Below are 21,647 nucleotides of genomic sequence, written 5' to 3'. Positions count from 1 at the left end.
TGTTGATATGCTAAAAATTTGCTGTGCATGCATCTCTGCATGCATTCCTATGTTCTCATGTTGTAAGCGCGTTGTTGTTGATGGTTGAATAAAAAAAAAAGTAGCAGCAAAAAAAAACGCGTCACCGCATCATTTTTGCAAGATGCCTAGGATGAGAAGCAAACTTTTTTTTTTGGCCTAAACCAGCAAAAGTCAAATTAATTTATTCTACAGCTACTGCATAATCTTGCATGTCTTGGATAGGTTTCGTGACGAAATTGTTTGTTCTGTATGATATGTGGTGTAGCTTAATCAGATGTTTAAAAAAGATAATTTATTGAGAGCAAAATAGCAATGGGTTATCTTTGACATTTTTGACAAGTCAGATGATAATTATGCATATCAAAAGCATTTTCAGGGCAAATCCAGTCTGACTTGTTGTACTGGTATTTCAATGGTAATCACTTTTCAACAACATTCATTGCAAACTGTATCAGACTAAACTCCTATACACATTAGACCAACTTGCAAGAGTTTACTCTGTCAAGCAAAGGACTCAACAATTTATGAATTCCACATTACTACACTGTAATTATTATCAGCGTGTTGTTTATGATTTTATGCATGCATTAGCTATTTGGTTATTGTTTTTTTCCCACCAACAGTGATTTGGGACCATACGGCATCACATATTACAAAGCAGACAGTGCTAGCTACTCATACATAAAAGGAAAATTGTTATGTAATGTCATTAATAATTCATGACAGAGGAACTGTCACAAAGAACACATATTATATTTCACATTTGCCTTTATATTTTTCAACATAATACTTGAAGGGACAAAAGGTTTAACTTTTGATGATATTTTTATTGTTTTCTGTTCAAGAAAACAAGTGTATTTTCTACTCTTTCATAAACCACATTGAAATTGAATGGAATAGCATTGCAACCATAACACAGTGTACAATGTTGACAAACAAATTCTTGTTCTGGCTGACATTCAATTCTCACTAACAACAATGGATATTATTCACAAACAGGATATGTTGGCAAGTTGGCTATTGGGCGCTTTGACGTGATTTTGGTAGAAGAACAGGAAACCATATTTAAAAAAAAAATTTTGAAAAAGAACAATAAGGATAAATATTGCTACCAGAAAAATTTAGAGCAATTTAGAAATGTTTAATTTCTGACAATAAATATCATTGATCATTCCATACTTGTTTGCAGGCTCATGTTGGCTACAAATATAGAAATGTTTGTAAGAACTGATCATATTCTTACCTTGACTTTTGAGTACATTGGCAAATTTGCATACAAGTTTGAGAAGTTCACCATATGTATATTTAGCACTGTCATCAGGATCATTTCCTTCCCTGTGAAAAGTGAAAAGATGAAAAACAAACAGAAAATTATTTTGTTATTGGATGAAATATGATTTTCAACATAAAGTGGAAAAATCCTTGTTTTTCTCAGCCAATATTTGACCAATACAGATCATCAGTGATGGTAATATAGATACATGTAGCATTAGATGTGATAGCAGTGCGTGTTGCAGTGGTCTTCTGGTAGACCTGTACTTCAAAGGAAAATTTACTGATGAAATATTTAGTTTTGTAGATAATAGTATTGCATATACAGTGATTTCGATAACAGTGTGTGTTGTAGTGACCCTTTGGTCAGCTTGTATCTGGAAGAAAAATTCACAGATGAAAAATTTATTGAAATGCAGACAATAGTGTTGCATGTTAATTTTGAATGACTTGTACAAGTAAGGCTACAGAAATGATTCTCTGGTTGCCTGATGTCTGGGTCTAAATTTTCTGCCCAGAAAAGTGGATTTGAATGTAGTCTGGTTTTGCTGGAAAATTCTGGTACAACCGAAGAGCCAACTTACATGTAAGAACACCACATTTGATTTCAGGATCACTTGATACCAAACAAGTTATCTATTGAAAAAGTGAATTTCCTCATCCATATTGTGGCTACTATGAAAACATAATACTGATGAGAGAGACTGTGTTTGATGATGATAAATACAAGTCATGAGTTGTAAGTTTATTATGATGGTTGCAATCCAAGAACTGTTTCCAGGCACACAGTGAAATTTCTCCATCATCCATCAACACTAGCAAATTAAATTTCACAGCCAGGCAATCAGAGAACTTTTCATGGTGCACTAACACACAGATGAGATATGCATCAATATGTGCAGGTGGTTTCTCAGTTTACTGGCAGTAAGAATGTTATCAAAGTATTACCGTCAATCCTTAAAATGAAATTATTTCCTCTATGCATACTGGATACAAATTGAATGGTACATTATAAAAATTCCCTGCATAAAGGAATACAACCTAGCATTTAGCGAGTGATGTGTCTAAAAAGTGATACACGCTTTTTCGCTTTTCAATTAAATCCTGTACATGGTAGATTCCACTGACTGACTCAGAGCACATAGCTTGATTGAAACACAGTAAGACTGATTACACTTTGAAAGAGGCAGGTAAATATGTGATGAGTCTAGCATAAAACCTTCAACTAGGACTTTAACTTTGATAGTCAGATTCTGAAATCCAATCAAAAAGTTGCCCTTAAAAGTCAATTCCACAAATCTCCATTCCGAGTAAATGCAACACATCAAGGTTTTTCCCTTGAGAGATAAGTTTCTATTAGTTTTGGAAATTATTTTTCAAATTTGTTGAACAGAAATAGAAAGATAAGTGGGAGTTTGTAAAGAGATGCTAATCAAGCATATTGACATTTATCAAACACACGGACCACTGAATTGCAGTGTTTTGTATGATGCAAACACACCATTCATAGTAAAATGATACAGTAGCTGTTCTAGCCTACGTGATTCATGATAGTATGAATATTTTAATGTGTTTCTGGGTCTGTCAAAGTAATTGGAAGGCCCTTTAGAGTGATTTTACACTTCCTTCTGACATTGGATCAGTACTAAAACAGAAAAGACCAACGCAAACTGATTTGATTTGAAACAAAAATGTACACTCCTCTTGTATGCTTTTTTAAGTAACAAATTTTAACTTTGCGAAGATAATTTTAAATCAGCAAATCTTTTCATTAAAAATGTCGAAAGGTTTACAGACAATTAAATATGATACAAATGTTATTTTTCAAAAAGTAGGCAATGATGTTTTTGCTATAAACTGAGTTTCGGCCAATTGGCGTATCACAATATTTGAAGTATTACTGACACTGTATGTATATACCGACTTCAATTGACATTTCTTGAACAGGTGCTATACCAATTCCAAATCCTAGAAACTTATTCAAAAACAACCTTTTCAGTGAGAATCAATGGTTTTCTTATACATTACAACCACGGTGAAAAAAACTCTAAAGGTTATTATCAATTCCTAGAATATTTATGATTGTTTTGATTGCCTTGGGAAAATATAAAAGAATCGTTCTGATAATATTGCAGAGAGGTTTACATGTATTTTAATTGCAACACAGTTGTAGGGAATATTCATTTTGCACTGGTGTCAATATCCTACAGACAGTAATTTTAAATTATGCATTGCCATTATTTTGTTTCTTCCAAAATGTCATCATCATCCACATGTGACAGTGAATGAATTGAAGAATTTCAATCACTCATTGCAATTTCAAAGACACGATACCAAAACCTTTGAAAACCAGCGTAGTGTAAAAATATGACATTGAACTTGTCCAATAATCACTTTCATTCAAGGTAATACATTACCAGGTCCATGGGACATTTGAGATTACAAATTTCAGAAGGACCATCCTGAACCACTGATAGTTAGTGGTGGTACCAGGTGTCCGGAGTGGGTAAGCATACCCTGCTAGCATGCTACACCCGTCAGGATTGGTCCCAAAAATAACAGGCTAGCCTAGATCAACTGATACGTTGGCAGATTATATATTGACTAATTTTCCCCCCTTTTCACTGCAAACTGACTCATAGTATTTATCAATGCTTGACTGCCAACAATTCCAAAAAAAATCATTATCAAGAAAAAAGCCATCAATATCACAAAAATCCAATATGGAAAGATTAAAACTTTCATGAACCTAAAAATGAAAAGTCTTGAAAAGGATTTCTATTTATGTCAGACTACATTAGGAAAGGTGAGCAAAGGTTACCAAAGGCTTTAAGTGAATTACTGGAGATCACAGGCATTGCAACTCTCCAGTGGTTTTGATTAAATCATTCATCTAATGCAATTAGCTATCACTGATCTACATTCGTGAACAGTATTCAAATAATTTCCACCAGCACAGCATATACCAATATCGCTTTTTTCCTGTTTCAACTGTATATACTTAGGGCCATGAAACAAAATGAAAACATGTATTAAAATATTTCCAGGAATGTTTTTTTTATGAATCAAAACTCCAAGAAGGATGCCATACATGCACAGGTAATAGAACACCTTTAGTTGTTAGCCATCTTGTGCAATATTTACTAAATTATATTTCAATCAATTTACTGTTATTACATTACCATTCTGAATATACATGTCCACTGGCTTATGAAACTGAAACTAGAAATGAAATTTGATTCTGCTAGATTATCCTACTATAGTTTTCATTATAATCTATATGGCTATTATATATTTAATTATTTATTTATTTACTCATTTATTTTGCTGAATCTTACTAGAAAGACTGTACGCAAAGTTTGCCACTTGGCTACCATCTTAATTCTGAATTCATTCATGTGTGGGACATACTTCTGTGAGGTGTGGTCAGTACATACCGGTACAACGCTAACAAAAAAACAATAAAAACGGTAACCTCTGCTTTTATGCTTCTAAAACACGTTTGCAAGGACATGAAGAGCAGGGCACAACATGTTTACAGCAAACAGAGTTTACAGTAAGGAAGTGTTCAAGATGCAAAAAAGCTTTGTATTTACATGGTCAGCACCGCACCTTGAAAATAAATATATGTACAGTAATAATTTAATAATGTGAGAAACGTTCAACCACTATATTTTTTCAATGATAGGATGAAACAGGCTGGCATAAAAGAACAGTTTGGTGGGGGAATAAACATGTAAAATATACAAGCTCTGACAAGATCTTGTCATCTAACATTTTTATACATAAATTACATGCTCTTCCTGAAACATTATAGTTTCCACCTCATTTCCAGGTTTTTCATGTTTTACTTTGCAAAATTACTAAACGCTATGTTTCACTTTCAGTTTGATACCAGTCAAACTTGAAACACAACCCAACAAAAAATATGAGCGATAACTGAACAGCTGGCTTGGTTCTGAATGATAAAAAATGCTTTTTTTAACGAGTTCAATGAAGTGTTTGATATAATTAGATAAAACTAGAACAATCAAACATCAATAGACTGTAAATGATATTAGACTCAAAGCTGGCACTATTTGCTGTCATTGAATGCGAGATGAAAAAACGTCCCTTTACAGTTTTCAATATTTGAAAAGAGACCAAATGCCAGAAATAGAAAGCAATAGACAGTTAAAGCAACAAACCACTGTCGTAGGAGCTATTGTTCAATACAATTCTCTTTTCAACATGAGCTACATACTGGCTAATGGTTATACTCAATGACAATGATACATCTGACTGGTACACATAGCGTTACAATAAACCAATGCTCATTCAATGTTGTATTCAAAATCTTTGTATGTCGATGTGAATAAAGTTATTATTTACATCAGTCTCTGGCTTATTCTTTTAAACCAACTGAATTAACAATTTGAAGAATATACTACATGCATATTATTGTTGAGCACTAAACAGCAGAAACGGCAACACCATAGAATTGAGAAACACCTGAAAAATATTCTTATCGAAATACATCTACCTCAGATGAAAGTAATTTATGTTTTGCATTGGTGTAGCAACTTTATAAATAGCAGTACATGTACAAACAGAGAAATAATACCAATAATTTGATGAATAAATGTACAGAGCATTTAAGCAAGAGTGAATAAAGGATCTTTTCTAAGCAATTCTTACTGGGAAACTGTAAAAAATGGTGTTTATTTTGACTTTACATGCTACATATGAAGTGACTGAACCTGAAATGATAACATTTTGCTTGCGATTTAAAATAATCGTTTTCTCCATGTCATTATATTACTGCTTGTCTTCCGGTTCGTATTTATGTGACTTGGTAGTATTATTGCAATAACAAAAACAGTTACAACAATGCAGATTGAATGTCGTTATCGTAATTCATCTCTGATACAATAATTCATTCCATATTCCTTTATAGATAATCTCACTCAGGAATGCATGGGGCTTTATCAACGATCACTAAAACTTGACAATACAGTTGTACAGGTTGTTTCATATCAACGCTTGTCAAAGAAGTTACTACAGGTAGAATACACTGGTATCCAACTGTCAATTTGTAACATGAGGACTACCTTATGACAATAACCCCCTCTACTGTCCATGCTTATAACTATATTAAAGCTTTCTTAACTCTGTAGATACCATCACGTAAACCTGTATAACTTCTATTATTAATGCACCTATGTGTGATGGATTGATAGGGAGTCCGATAACAGTGGTCTGATAACAGTGACTTGCAGGACACTATCTCTGTAGATACCATTTCGCATACCTGTATAACCTCTATTACAGACAGCAAACATATCAAGGAAACTGTTTGATGGCGTGACATCACTGGAAATGAAGATCAAACATGCTATAACTTGTGAATCCGCTTTCTAAAGAATTCTCCATACAGTCTCTTTTCAGATTAAAATTGAAAAGAAGTCCACAAACACAACTGTACCGAACAGTATATGTTTCAAACTGCTAACTTTTTGCTCATTAAGTACAGCAGTATTTGGGATTTTCAGATTACGATAAAAACTCACACTGTATGAGTAACTAATTTCTTTTGCAGATGAATCAATGACTGTACAACTTTACTAAGTGCAATTGAGTCTATTCTTTCTGCACACAAAATTATCTTCAGTGATAAGATATTTGGACAATAATTTTGGAGATAGAGAAGTAATGTTGATAAGTGAAGCATACAGACAGTGGACAGTGTTGGTTTCCCTTTCATGGTTCCAGGGTTCCCCTTGGACTGTCAATAAAAATAATATCCCTTATCAGTCAAGTTCATAGGTCACCATCAAGTCATGGTGGTTGAAATCAGTGAAACATGCCAAATATTTGCATTTTTTACAAAAATTGAACATATGAAGGTCCCCGACGACAAAGATACTGTAAACACAATTTTTATAGACTAAAGTTGCTATAGGAGACCAAGCCAAGTGGCTGAAAATACATACATTTGTATGGTTGTGGCTCTATGCAACTTTTTACTGACTTTGCAGAGAGGGAAGTGATACTGTTTGACAGGTTAAAGAAGATTGAAATGGTACAATCTACTCCAACTCAGGCAAAAACAGTATAACGAAGATGGAAAATTCAAAGTACAGTACACGTAACTTGTCTAGTGACACATTGAACTTGAAATATACATTAGACATGTACATTATGTTCAATGTTTTTGTAATAATGAACTTGTCAAAGATTTTTAAAAAAGGCAATAAAATGAATTGAATTGAATTGAATGTTATGAATGGAAACAATATCTAACAAATCATGAATAATATGAATGGACCCAATAATTATTAATGAAACCTCTAGTCATGCTATTTTTGTCTTTAGACAAAAATTATACAAATGATGGAAAGAAATAAGCCAAACACATAAACAAATTACGGTATTATGTACATGTAATTAAGTTTTCAATGAGGCAAGCAGAATTTTTAGCACCTCAAATCAAAGATAACCTTGAGCAAGGAAAGAATCAGATTCTGTTTCAGATTCAATTTGACTAATTCACTGTCTACAAATAACACATGTATGGAAATTAGTAATTAGTGTGTAACACTTGAAGCTGAAGTCAATTTTGATGAAAATTCCAATTTTACCAGAAAGAGGAATTGAAAACATAATCTAAAATCGGTTCAACCACTACAAATTGTATGCAACTATTGAGAGAATTTTGTTAAATAGAGTTGAAAAGACAGTCTTAACAATAGCTTGACTTGCACTATAATAAATCTTACATAGTTTTATTTACATAAGCTGGTCACATTATGTATTTTAACATGAGGACACATATACAGCAAACTAAAGTTTCAGCTGGACACGTTTCACATCTACAGGTACAAGGTTGCTATTTGCTTTTTTGGGGACACAAGGTCAAACTTAGAGTCATTGGCTTTACTGTCTGTGGTTGAGTTACATATATAGCACTGGGCCATTTTCTGTAGATCATTTTTCTAGGTTAAGTCTCCACTCCTTCTCACCCCTTCCCCGCCAAGTTTCAGTCTAACCCCGCTGTTTTGAATGGTAACCTATAGAAATAGTGCCCAGAGTTTCAATCATTAAAACAAGTTATACAAGTACATTGTAACATGAACTTGTATATTCTGCTGTTCTTGGCTGTTCTGGCAGGTTTGCAAGGGTGGGGTGGGGGGAATAATGGTGACTGGTTTCTACTGTTACATTTCAGCTGACCCCTAAATAGTGACTTCTTCAAGCACGCCTCAGTTGAATTCGCATACAGTGACGTGGCAGTGTTGATAGCATTAACTAGCTTTATACAAACCTTTTTGATAAACCGTGATCGACAGATCCACTAAATTATTCTCTTCACTTACAAAACTTTATAGCCCTGGCACTTAATTTGCCAACTCATTTATTCAATACATAAACTGATTCATTCTCGTGATATACCCAACATCACAAAAATTTTTGACTTTACTTCTTTCAGATTTAGCTGAGCCAGCAAACATGGAACTTTTTTAGGCATCATATAAGTCAGTTTTCAACCACTTTTCCTGTTTATAAAGTTGATTGCCCAACAGATCCTCTATGACTCTTCTTTTCAACTTTGTTGATTTCCTCTCTACTTTAGATTTGTATGCCGTTTGCGAGTTCTTGTTCTACTCCCCAAAGCAGGTTTAACCCTTAATATTTGATTTGTCAAACAGTATCTATACTGTGTAACATGTAAAAGGCACTGTTATTGTTTACATTTGAATTCTTAACCGGACTAGAATTCACTTGACAACAATAAAAAATAATGCAGTTTACACATGTACAGGCTGAGTTGACGAGATGAATACTGTGTATCTCAAAATCCTTTGGAAAGTAGAACAAGAAACTTAGCTTGACATTGAAAACAAGTTAAAGCTACTGACTCTTTAATCAGAGCATATCATTTGATCCCATTTACCTCAATTTTGATACAATTACATGAAAAGGAAATATTGCCTATACTTTGTCCCTTGTACAGGTAAGTTGCAGACAGCCCCACTCAAAACTCGGGACTACTGTGTACTAGTTCCTTTGAAGGCCGTGGAGCCAAGGGCATTTGTTAGGCACTCTCAACATACATGTATATGTAGGGCTTCAATATAAATGTGAGAAGTTCACTTCTTTGTGTGTCGCTTCAGTGTCTATGAATGAATCAATGATTCACTCACATGGCTTTCGACAACAAAGTTGTTCAGTTAATGCATGGATGTAATCCATGGTTGGTGTAATAGCAGAGCTGTGAATTATTTTGCCAACACTTGTTTTACAGTTTCAAAAACTACTCTATCGGATTATGGTTATCACTCCATTCGGTTAACATGCTAAGATTTTCTGTAGGCTTCAGCGTGTAAAAGTTGTTTACATTTTCACCAAGTAAATCACACCGCAGGACCAACTTGCAAGGGTCTGCGCGTCTGCAACTTGCAAGGAAAACGGGGGACCCCACCAGAAATGTGGGCGGGACACAGGCTCGTTACAACCCCACTGAAATATGTCATTGCCCGAGCTTTCCACTTTTAGAAATATTCATCTCGCGCCAGCTGTACAATATACGCTTAGTAAGTAGTGATGTGTAAACTTGCACACGTGTACAGAACAAAACTAGTTGCCAGAAACCGACGTCCAGCAGTAGTTCAGCCACATCAGTTTCATGTCGACGGCACCCACAAGCGAGATCTTGTCCGGAAAGGAAGGGGTTAGAGATCTAAATAAACTCCTTGCTACTCACCAGTAGAATGCAATCCTATCTCCTAGTCCGCGATCTTTCACATTTCTATCTAAAACATTATAGCAAATATTGGTGACTGCCCCTTCGAACCACTTGATTTCGATTTTGCCTTTGCTTACATTGAAGTTGTAATCCAGTACTTTGCCTTCGGGAGCAGTTTTCCAATAGAAATCTTTTGCAATATTACCCCAGAATGTATCAGGATCTTCGACTGACTGTTTATGCATCTCCCTATATTTTTCCATCGAGGAAACGTGCGCATTTTTCTGGAATTCAGCGCTAGGTTTGTAGACCGCTTTCAAAGCTTCCTCGTGAGTCGCCATTTTGAATGAAGCAGAAGAAAATGCAGTGCTGTGTTGCACTGTTGGAACAGCTGTTCACACACCCCCCTGGAGAAAAATCTAAATTTTTGTTTTCTGAATGTAACAATATTACTATTGTAAATTGGCGACTAGAAATTTTCCAAAACAAAAAGAACTTCATGAAATCAAACGAAACTTATTAAATTTCATAAATGATGCCTGAAATGGAAACTCTAAGTGTTTAAGAAATTCTAAGGATTCATCGATAGGCGGCGCTGTTTCCCGGGCTGTTTCATATTTCTACCCGGGGAGAAACAGAGTGGCTTGGCTATGAATGAATGACATGGGCGTCTACCACGATGCTTCTCGCTGATTGGTCGAAATCGCGTCAGCAGATGACTAAATCGAACTGTATCACGGAGAACGGTAGCAACCGTTTTCATTGTCATAACAACTAAGTTTTTAGACAGGAAGCATTAATATTTCCGCATATTTTGAAAGAGCAAATTTTGAATTTCAATTAATTTCAATATAATAAAATTCACAGGTCGCTATTTTCTTAATAACAACAACAATAATTGTAGGCTTGACAGCTTCTCATAAAAAGTTTACTATAGTATAGAGATCTGATCAGCTGGTCATGAGTTAATCATGCCAAGACAAGCATATAAAAATATACCATAAACCATTAAAATATTTAAGTTGAGTGTCCAAGTTGAAACTACTAAACTGGGTCAGCACATTTGTGATTTACTGTGAAAGGAGAGTTATGACCTAATAGACAGATAATGATGTAATTGACATGATTTGTGGTTTTTGCCCATCAACAAATGCTTCGCACAAACAGACCTTGATTGATCTATGAGCAACAAGTACCACAGGATTGTAGAAAAGTACACATTACCTGCCTTCATCTCAGAGCAATCAGTATGATGAGGTCAAACACTGACCTCAAAAAGAATTGCAATGCTCAAAGTTCATTTATTTATTACTATTAGGCACTTCAAGTACTTCAGCTTCACTAGCTGTGAAATCATGTTTATGAAATATTAAAATGCATTTACAGATATTTTTTCATCACCAGAAAGAAACATTGAATATCCCAATCACATTTCTTTCTAAAGAATTGTCACTCTTCTCTTCCCAAGAGAGTACAGATAAAATGCAGTATCATAGAGTAGCATAAAGATAAAGGGTAATACAAATTATTCTCTGTCTGTCTGTCTGTCTGTCTGTCTGTCTCTCTCTCTCTTCTCTCTCCTCTCTCTCTCTCTCTCTCTCCATTCAGGAGTGAGATGGAAAGATGATATGTAAGTCTGTGTGATTCAAGATTAGAGTGTGGAATCCATTCAAGACTTTAACATTTATGCTACCACTATTAAAGCAGTGGGAGTATAGGAACATCCCCATTACTTGAACACCCAAGCTTAAGGTGGAACACACCTCAGGGACAGATAGTCGGACTCTCCAATTTCTACAATTCTTTTCTGATCTACCACTTGTGGGGGCTCATTTTAAAGCTCTTGGAGAAAAAAAACTTTCGCCATCTTAGTTTTTCGAAAATACAAAATTTAATTTTCTCCCATAGAGTTAACACCGGAATGGCGGCCATTTTAAATTTCAAATATAGCAAAATGTTGGATAATTTGTTTGGCCAGTTCCAAACTTTGCACGGTGACCCCCAATTTTTAGTGTTGATTTGGCAAGAGAATGGTTCAAAGTTTCATTCAGGAACGTTTGAGCAAAAGTTTAAGTCTTTCATTTTCGAGGCCCATTCTACATTAATAAGGACTTCCCAGTGCGATACAAATACAAAATATGCAGTGACATTATTTTTGAATCATCAAGGCAGATTACATTTTAACATGAAACCAAGGCTTGTTATATTTTTATATTTTAAACATCAAATGAGAAAATTGGGAAAAGTGAGGTCATTAAATGTTTCATATCTATACAGTATTAAACTATGCGCACACCTTTTCTCTAAATATTATATCCTTTTGAAGAATATTTGAAATATTTTAAAATTTTGATCCAGGGTTTTATACGTGACTCTGATATTGTACTCATAGATATTCATAGCTCCTGCAATTTTGGCCGAATTGTTTGGTTGAATATGATAAATATAGGTGACCACTTGTTTTACAAACTATCGATTATGATGCAAAAGGGAATATCAATATTTCAACTAAGGGATTTAATTGCAATAAGATCTTGAAGGGGCTTGTCTCAAACGTTACAGAAATCCTGACTGTGAAAATTCATTGTGTTTATTATTTCTTCGCAAAACATTCTGGTATTCACACAGATTGGTGACTGACAGTAAAATAAAAAAAAATGCTGAATTCTTTGAGAAGTATATTACTGTATACGTGCTCTGTCTTCTTGGATCACAGAATGTAAAATCTTGAAAATTGGGAAAAGTGGCATGGTCCTTTCTGACCACCTGCCTATATCTCTATTGCATTATCCCAACAACATTGAGAGAATTTTCAGGGCACACTCAATCACAATCGAGGATTCTTTGCCTGTTTCTCTACTGTGAAATTACAAACTCGCGTTTATACCTCATCAAATGGATTAGGGAGCTTTCAGTAATTACAGGGGGGTGGGCTGGGGGAATTTCGTATACACCTGTACTATAAAATGTGACCCTCCCCCTATCCTCCTGTCTAAAATGTGACCCTCCCCCCTGTCCGACATTCTAAAACTTGACCCTCCCCCCAACCACTGCGGTATTCTCCCCAGGAATAACTGAAACAGTATCAGTTCATTTACATAACAATTGGTTCAATTGTTATGTTAAGGACAAATTACAGAGGGGAGGGCTGGTGTTTTTGGAGGGACAGTCGCAATTCATCACGCAAGAATTTTTGAAGAGATAATGGTATTTCATATATTTGAGGGAGGGTCACCCTATTTTGTGCAACTATAAGAAGGCAAGATGTGGCTGATTTAGAGCTTCATCCAAAAATATCAAATCATAACACATGGAGTCTATCAGGCAAATTATTGACAATTTTCCCCCACAAAACATGCTATATCTGTATATTATATACGTTTGATAATGTATTTAAATGTACTTTGCTTGAATTGGGAAGTAAAATGTGCATTTCTGTAGAAGAAATTGATTTCTGAATTTCATCTAAAAAGTTGGTTCACTATCAATGGTGTCTATGATGAAACTATGAATAGTTTTTTCCAACACAAAAATAGCTAAATCTTTGCATTATTGTACTCTTGATTATTGATATTAATGTTCTTGATTAGACTAGAGTGGTTACAAGTCCATGGTTGTGCCAGAAATTTGATTTTGGAATTTCACTGAAATGTTTATTCACTGTACATGAGAGAATGAGTCTATGAGAGAACTATGCACAATTTATGCAATATAAAACTAACAAAATTTTTGCATGTATGTACATTTCATAATTGATATACACTCTTCCATCTGTTGCATATGTTTTTGTCTCCTGTCTTTCATCAGTTTTATAATAACTGTTCAAGGTGTATAATGTAGGATACCACTGCATCTCCTTTGTTTGTGAAACTTGTGGATAATGTGTACGTATTTTGTGGGTGATTTCCTATTCAGGAAATATCACACGGACAATCAAAGTTTTGGCCATAAAATCAGCTTCTGTCAAAAGCGACCCTCCCCTCAAGATAGGTTTCTAAAAAGTGACCCTCCCCCCCAATTCCCCCCCTGTAATTACTGAAAGCTCCCTCAGTCTGGTTCCCCTGCCCCATTTCTACCGCTGGCTGCGCCATGCAAACGAAAGTTTTCTTGGTCTAGCCTGTCTAGCCAGTGGTATGGAGCCCGGGTATGGAGCAGGTATGAAGGGTAGATTTGTTGTAAAACTAAAAAAAAGCATCGAAATCTAAAAGTAGAGGAAGACTGTTATTATTAATCACAGGTCGACCCTCCGAACGTCATACCGTTATTCTGCTGGTTCCCTGACCCGTTTTCCACGCCCTCTACCGGGGAAAACGGGTCAGGGAACCCAGTCATACCGTCATGCGTCAGCAATGAATTCACATTCCTGGTCACCCAGCATTCAAAGTGATTACTTTCGCACGGGAATACTCTCACAATCTCATTCCGACTTTAACCTTTCTTGACCAAAACAGCTTCCGTCGAAAGTGAACCCTTTTCTGTAGGATAGACCCACAGGTTGCATTATTTTTCATTGTCGACGCATTACCAAGCCACAGTGGTGATATCCACTGTTGATTATCTTCAAAAGTCTGTTGTTTCCTTGGTATTCAGTCTTGGTGTCCACAATACCATCGTAAGTTTGGGTAAAGCTGCGTTCACGTCACTCGATTCACTGTTTGACCAATAATTATACGCAACAAACATTGAAAATGAATCGGTTGCAATTTCGTTTGGGATCTAGCACAAGTAGCAGTGCTACAAATCTTTTATCTGCTAGTGCTGCAAGAACTGGGTCATCGTCACCAGTGGAAGACGTTGAGAAAGAAGACAACACAGTCACCGTGCCGACATTCCATTCGGCCCCAGTGAAACGCCAGTCGCGGTTTTTAGCCGCGATGAATGTGATGCGAAAACAACAGGAATTGTGTGACGTTGAGCTGATGGTCGACGGCAAAGCAATAGCCAGCCACAGGGTAGTGCTTGCTGCTTGTAGTGCATTCTTCCATGCGATGTTTACATCCAAATATACGGAAGCCGAAAACGCCAAAGTCGAATTGAAAGAGGTTGATTCAGGCACTGTGGAGACACTTGTAAATTTTGCATACACAGGTGACATCGAATTGACCTCTTCCAATGTTCAAAGTATCATGTCTGCTGCCAACCGCTACCAGATCAATGACGTCATAGAAATGTGTGTTGAATTCCTCAAAAGAGAACTGAGCCCCGAAAACTGCCTCGGAATTCGCGAGTTTGCGAATTTCTTGAACTCCGAGAAACTTCACGTCCAAGCCACCAAGTATTCTCATGAAAACTTCACAGAAGTGTGCAAGCATGAAGAGTTCTTTGAGATGAGCTTCAGTCATGTGACCGACTACCTGTCCAAGGATGAGCTGGTTGTCAGATGTGAGGACGAAGTGTTTGACGCAGCTGTGCAGTGGATTAAATACAAAAAAGAGGAGCGAATGCCCCTGCGTACGCAAGTATTCGAGAAGATCCGTTTTCCACTCATCACAAAAGGATATCTGAGCACAGTTGTTGAATCTGATGAGACCATGCAGGATGACTCCAGGTGTCTTAAAATGTTAGTGAGTGGAATGAAGCACCACTTGCTGGACAAAGAGAAGCGAGAGAATATTGGCATCAAAGACGTCAAGCCGCGTGCCAAGAAACACAATTGGCACATCGCTGTTTTCTCTGGATCTGAACCAGATACCTGTCAGTGGTTCAATGAACAAGGCAGTGCAGGCATAATTACCAGCAGTGGGAATAAAGTCAAACATTCATGGATTACAATACCCAGCATGCCTGAAAAGCGCCGGGATCATGCTGTAGCGTGCATCAACAACGTAGTGTATATTGTAGGAGGGTCGTACCTGTTTCCACTCCATCGCATCGACTGTTTCAACATTTCAACTCAGGAGTATTCCACGCTGACAGTACAATTAGAAAGTGCTCGTGACATGCTTGCAGCGTGTGCATGCAAAGGAATGCTGTATATCACTGGTGGTACTACAAATCATGGTAAGCATGTTCACCTAAACTTAAAGTGACAGTAATTGTAATCTTGGATAATTTTTGTTATTGTCTTTTTGTTTTCAGCTCATATTTGGTTTTATATATAAATACCAAAAAGAGCTTATATGATGATTCTAAGTGTCTGTATATTTGTGGTATGTGCGGATGTATGTCCGCCACACACAAAGGCTCCCATACCGCCAAAGCTACTGTCTTAGTATTTGGTGTACAGGTAGATGCAGGGGTTGAGATGTGAATTTGTTCAAATGAACACATCAGTGTCAAAAATGTGCAAATGAGGTAAGAAAAAGCGAAATTCTGAAACAGGCTTGAAACAATCTTACTCCACTGACTTGAGTCATTTCCTGTCATTGTTTATGAACTGTTACATATTAGCAGACCTGCTCAAACCATAGACAGTGGAGGGGAGGAAGACCGTCAGTAGAGGGGAGGAAGACCGTCGATGGTCAAACTAAGGGGGGCTAGCTGCCTTTCTGCTATGCATATCATGTTGCTAAAGTTTCCCTTCAGTACCTAAAGTTTCAGACCTTAATTACTTTTGTCATTCTTGTTTTTCTGGTTTAAATATTTCTTGTTGTTTTTCTGGTTGTACTGTGCAGAAATCATTGTCATAACATCAACGTAGAATTTTCCTGCACTGAACAGATAAACAACATTTATTGTTGATCTTTGGTACCCATACTGGTATGTACCAATTCTGATCAAATTTGAGCGACACCGTATAATTGCGGTATTTTTTCAACTACTGTGTCTTATTTATTCCATATAGCATATTGAGATACATAGTATTCAACATGTCAGCTCTGTTTTTACATGTTTAATCAGCATTATTGTATTATGATAAGTGAATAGGACTTCACAGTTTACGTCATTGTTCTCATTAATATGCAAAAGAAACATAGCTATTTCTGGGAGTATAAGTTGCAAAAACAGCTATGCATGCAACATTGATAAAATTTGTGTGCATTTCAAGTAGAGGGCGCTCTGTAGGGTGTAGGGAGCGTCCTTGAGCAACGGATCTTTCAATCTACATTTCAAGCATCTTGTTTGATGTCGCACACATTTAAATTTAGTAACAAACCTGTAACCGTGAACAGCGCTATTCTAATCCAGTGCGGAATGCAAATGTAAAGGAAGTGGACATCACATGCAGCTTCCAAATGAATGTACACTGAATGTTCATGAAATTACAATTGGCAAAGTGTCAGCTTCATAGGTTTACACACACTGGATTAATTCTGGTAAATGTGAAAGGAAAGTGTAACATGACGTATTTAGTTCTATCATCTAGTTTTGAATGTCTTCTTGACATGAGATGTTCAAAATCAAACACACTATGTCATACTTAAGTCTGGTACTAGATTAGTGTTTAGACTTGTATAATACACTAAGCAGTATACTGAATTATCTGTCATGCATTTACAGGTAGTACATCTCTTAAAAGCACAGAGTGCTACGACCCAGTCAAGCAAAGATGGTTCAGTAAACAACCCATGTTTTACGCCAGATACGACCATGCCATGGTAGAGTTGAACGGATGGTTGTATGTATGTGGTGGAGCATCAGGCGGAGCCTGCAATAGAAGACCATTGAAGAGCTGTGAGAAGTTCTACAGTGGTCCGAATGTCCTCATGAACAATCGTTGGGCAGAAATTGCACCAATGAATGCAGCACGCAAAGGACTCGGCCTAGCAGTTGTCAACGAGTTCATCTATGCGATTGGGGGAACCGATGAGCACGGTACCCTAGAGAGCGTTGAACGCTACGATCCAAAACAAAACCAGTGGAAAATGGTGGCCAAGTTACCATCCAAGCTAACCAGTGTGAAATGCGGTGTTTTGAATGGTTCTATTTATGTTGTTGCAGCTCAGAGGGACGTAGGGAGGCTCAGCCAGGTACTGGAGTACAGACCAGCTGAAGATCGCTGGGTGTTCCACTACAATGTACGAGCTTTCAACAACAGCAATGCTGCTGTTACTGTTGTAGATGTCTGCGCAGTAGAATAGAGAAACAAGTAGTTGAAACTTTCACTTGCTCCATAGAATGACAGCTTCAGTCTTTGTACTACAAAACCAAATATCAAAATTTGACAGTGAAAAGCTTATCCAGGAACATTGTGACAACTACAGTGGAAGGCAGATGATTTCCTCCGAAATGATGAATGCACCATTTCTGAAATAGAAATAACATCATGGGATGATTTCTTCACAAGAGAGTTATTTGTGATGGAAGCAAATTGAAATCAGAATCATGAGTTTATGTCAGCAAAAGTTCTTTGGGCTGAGAATGAACAGCTCTCCACTCAATTCCTTCTATTTTGTACATATTGTGTATAATAATACATACATAAATGTATGCCCTGACGAATATAAGGTTATTACAAAATACTAGGATTTATGTCCAAACACATCATACAGTGGAGGTACATGTCTCGGACAGTACCCAAAGCACATGATGCACAAGGACATAATCCCAGTAATTTGTGAATAACCTTTTAGCTGGGTAAATACACATAAATTCCCAGGTCTTGGACTTGCCATCATTCTGTACATGACTAAATGATCTTTTTGAAAATTAATAGTGAAATCTTGTCTTGTTTTCCCAGTGTTTACATAAAAGTGCAGTGAGGTCAAAGGTCAAATAACACCCAAAAACACCAAAGGTTATCAGACACTGTGTCAGTGACTCTGCATCCACTTATATTGAAAATTACTGTACAATGAAACTCCATAGGTTACAGACGAAGGTGCATAATAATAGTAAATGCTAGACATTTCAGTAGATGAAACATGGTTTGTATGAGGGAGTTTACTTCAAAAAGAAAAGTATGGAATTGATTCATGGACAGCAACAGGTATTGCAGTAAAAAATAGATCATTTTCATGACGCTTAAATAACTTTATGCATAAACAGGTATGAAAGTATTTGAAATAGGTCATTTCATGACCTTTTATACATGACCCTTAAATAACTTTATGCATAAACAGGTATGAAAGTATTTGAAATAGGTCATTTCATGACCTTTTATACATGACCTTTAATGCAAATAGGTATGACAGCACGTGAAAGTGGTCTTTTCCAAGGGCCCAACACTATCTGCACATAGTCTTAATGTGTATTATTCCCTCACTCTGACCGTACACTGTAACTGCTGGCCATATTCACTGATTACAGCACTGAACTGTCACTGTCGCTTATGTTTAACCCTTTGAGCACCAACGTCAATTTTGTCACCTTCGTAAAATGAAACTCAATTAATTTCTTTCACATTTTCTGAGAAATTATGATAAAAAACTGAAGCCAATATGATACATGTATCATGTCAATTCAGTCCTAATCTATCACAAATATTACAGAAAATTATACAAAAATTTCCAAAGTGTTGCACTAAAATTTTGGAGGGAAAAATATTGAACTCAAAGGGTTAAGCACAAGTTTGCTTTGAGATCATCTTGGGGCTTCGAAATGGCCAGTTGCAAAAGGCCTGTGTCAACCTTGGCACACACAAACATTTAGATATGTGCATAAACAGGTTTCTTGGGGGCCTTTGGCTAATGGCAACCCCGTTCCCTAATTGTCATGACCCCCTAGGTCACTAGTGATTAACGCAAAATGATTTCTGTGCCCACTAATTTTTTTACTCGTACCTTGAAAAATCCTGAATGATAAAATCAGAAAGATATGTATATCGTCATGGAAATAAAATCATTATTGTGGTTTTGATTATTTATGCATGAAAATTATTGAAATAGTGATGTTCCAGTCTCCTGAAGTCCAGTGTGTACATATTGCATTTCCGTAGTGTTGTACATAGAATGCGTGTCACCAAATCTTTTTGTAACAAGTGTTTCTCATATCTGAATCAGTGTTAAAGCTGTTCCTGGTAAATGCAAAAGTTTTATTTTTGCCATAGAGTCAACACAGAATGGCGGCCATCTTGAATTACAAATGTCTATAAATGTAAGGTACAGGTAATTTATTTCCATAATTTCAAATTTTGCACGGTTACCCCTGATTTTTATTCTTGATTTTGGTATGACAATGGTTGAAAGTTTTGAGGAAAGTTTGAGCAAAAATCTTTCATTTTCAAGATGCATACTACCATAAACCCAGTAATTAAAGAATATTATCTTTAACAGCAATATCTGCTGTTTTTCTGTATACATAAATGTCAATTTTTTATGTCATTTGGCATTACAAGCATGTATCTGAGTTCAAAATTGATCTAGTTCATGCAATGACTTGGTCTGTATGACTTTAACCCTTTCACCCCCAGTTCCCTGTATACAGGTCCAACTTTACCATAGAAAACAATGGATTTGGGACAAACCATGGTGGTGAAAGGGTTAAGAGAGATGACATAATAGACCATGATTGAGACAAGTATTGAAAAAATAATACATTATACCTAGTTAGGGAAAGATCACAGTTTATTGCCTCGTGTTCACCCCAGGGCAATTATAGAGTGGTGGCCGCTACTCTTTGATTTTTGGTTAATGATAGAAACTCATTACCATAACAATAAAATTTATTGTGATGTAAATTTGCCACCACTCTACCAGAAAATCCTGGGGAGAACACTGTAAATGCCTTTCCAAGTTATGGTGGTCATGACAGTAATATTGATGTGTGATGCAAAATATTATCAATATTAACACCAAGAGCACAAATCTTATAAAAAGTAAGATAGTGTTATTTGAAGCTAGTCATGGGTACTTTACAATCATACTTAAACATTGTCTTATTCTGGTGGACCTAACTCAGTTGCATTTGTGTAAGTCACGGTTATATGACAAATAAGCAACAAGGACAATGAGGTATAACATGCCACAAAAAATACCAATCAATGGTAGCAGGCAGTATCACCGGACGAAAATAGGGCTGTATTTCTCCAGCAATGTTTTACTCTTTTTTACTGAGTCATGTGATTCATTCTCAGCAGATATGCGAAGTGTAATAAATATTACTGTATCATACAAAAAAAAAATCACAAATGTTGTTCTACTTTTCTTTGACTGGCATCTGCAAAATCTTTAGATAGGACCATTTTGACAATTGCTCTGCTCTAATATATAGTTATGTATTTTTTTGCACTTTTTTGTTTGTTTTTTTCGTGTGTTTAACTATTTATACACTTGTTTGTTGTCTTTGTCTCTTTTTGTTTCCTTTTTTGGTCTATATGTTGTTTATCCATTTGTTTATTTGTGTTATTTTGTGTTTATTGTTATATTTACCAGTCTGAACCCCTGTTGTTATTCTACCATGGCAGGAAAGGAGGCATGCTGAGCTGGTGACTTGGTTGATTCCAATCATTCTCTATTCATGTTACATCACATGGAACTCTGTTTCCTTGTTTGTTTGTTTCTTTGTTTATGCATGTTTGTTTATGTATGTTTAAGAGAGTGGTAACATGAGTGCTTTTCAATGTAAAGGAGGGTTATGCTTTATTTCATTAGAGGGATTGTATTAGAAACTTTTTAAAGTATTATTTACTGATACTTTTTGGCTATACTCGGAAACAAATAAACATACACATTTCTTCATCGACAAACATGAACAGAAATACAACACTTTAATTGTGCTGTATTACTACAATATAATAAAAATTCGCAGG

At 36.1% G+C, this 21,647-nt stretch overlaps 2 protein-coding genes across 2 annotated transcripts in view; one reads left to right on the top strand and one right to left on the bottom strand.

Moving 5' to 3' along the window:
• The window catches only part of LOC139133552 (acetyl-coenzyme A synthetase, cytoplasmic-like), a 37,316-nt gene extending 26,930 nt beyond the window's left edge, over positions 1 to 10,386 (bottom strand). Inside the window, exons 1-2 of the mRNA XM_070700258.1 lie at positions 10,037 to 10,386; positions 1,265 to 1,356 (exon numbers count right to left, since the gene is read on the bottom strand). Of these exons, the coding sequence (XP_070556359.1) occupies positions 1,265 to 1,356; positions 10,037 to 10,359 (415 nt within the window). The 5' untranslated portion in view covers positions 10,360 to 10,386. The remainder of the gene's footprint in view (positions 1 to 1,264; positions 1,357 to 10,036) is intronic.
• A 4,048-nt stretch (positions 10,387 to 14,434) lies between these two features.
• Positions 14,435 to 21,546, top strand: LOC139133545 (kelch-like protein 7). Its single transcript, XM_070700214.1, has 2 exons — positions 14,435 to 16,018; positions 17,459 to 21,546. Exons 1-2 carry the CDS (start codon positions 14,707 to 14,709, stop codon positions 18,037 to 18,039), a joined length of 1,893 nt encoding a protein of 630 aa, XP_070556315.1. The 5' UTR covers positions 14,435 to 14,706; the 3' UTR covers positions 18,040 to 21,546.
• Positions 21,547 to 21,647: the final 101 nt, after the last annotated feature.

This window comes from Ptychodera flava, chromosome 5, assembly GCF_041260155.1.
Source record: "Ptychodera flava strain L36383 chromosome 5, AS_Pfla_20210202, whole genome shotgun sequence".
Lineage (NCBI taxonomy): Eukaryota > Metazoa > Hemichordata > Enteropneusta > Ptychoderidae > Ptychodera > Ptychodera flava.
This window is presented reverse-complemented; position numbering and strand designations above follow the sequence as displayed.

Coding starts and splice junctions, on each gene's coding strand:
- LOC139133545 (XM_070700214.1), top strand. CDS start 14,707: ATGAATCGGTTGCAATTTCGTTTGGGATCTAGCACAAGTAGCAGTGCT. Junction 16,019..17,458: donor TGGTGGTACTACAAATCATG/GTAAGCATGTTC, acceptor ATGCATTTACAG/GTAGTACATCTCTTAAAAGC.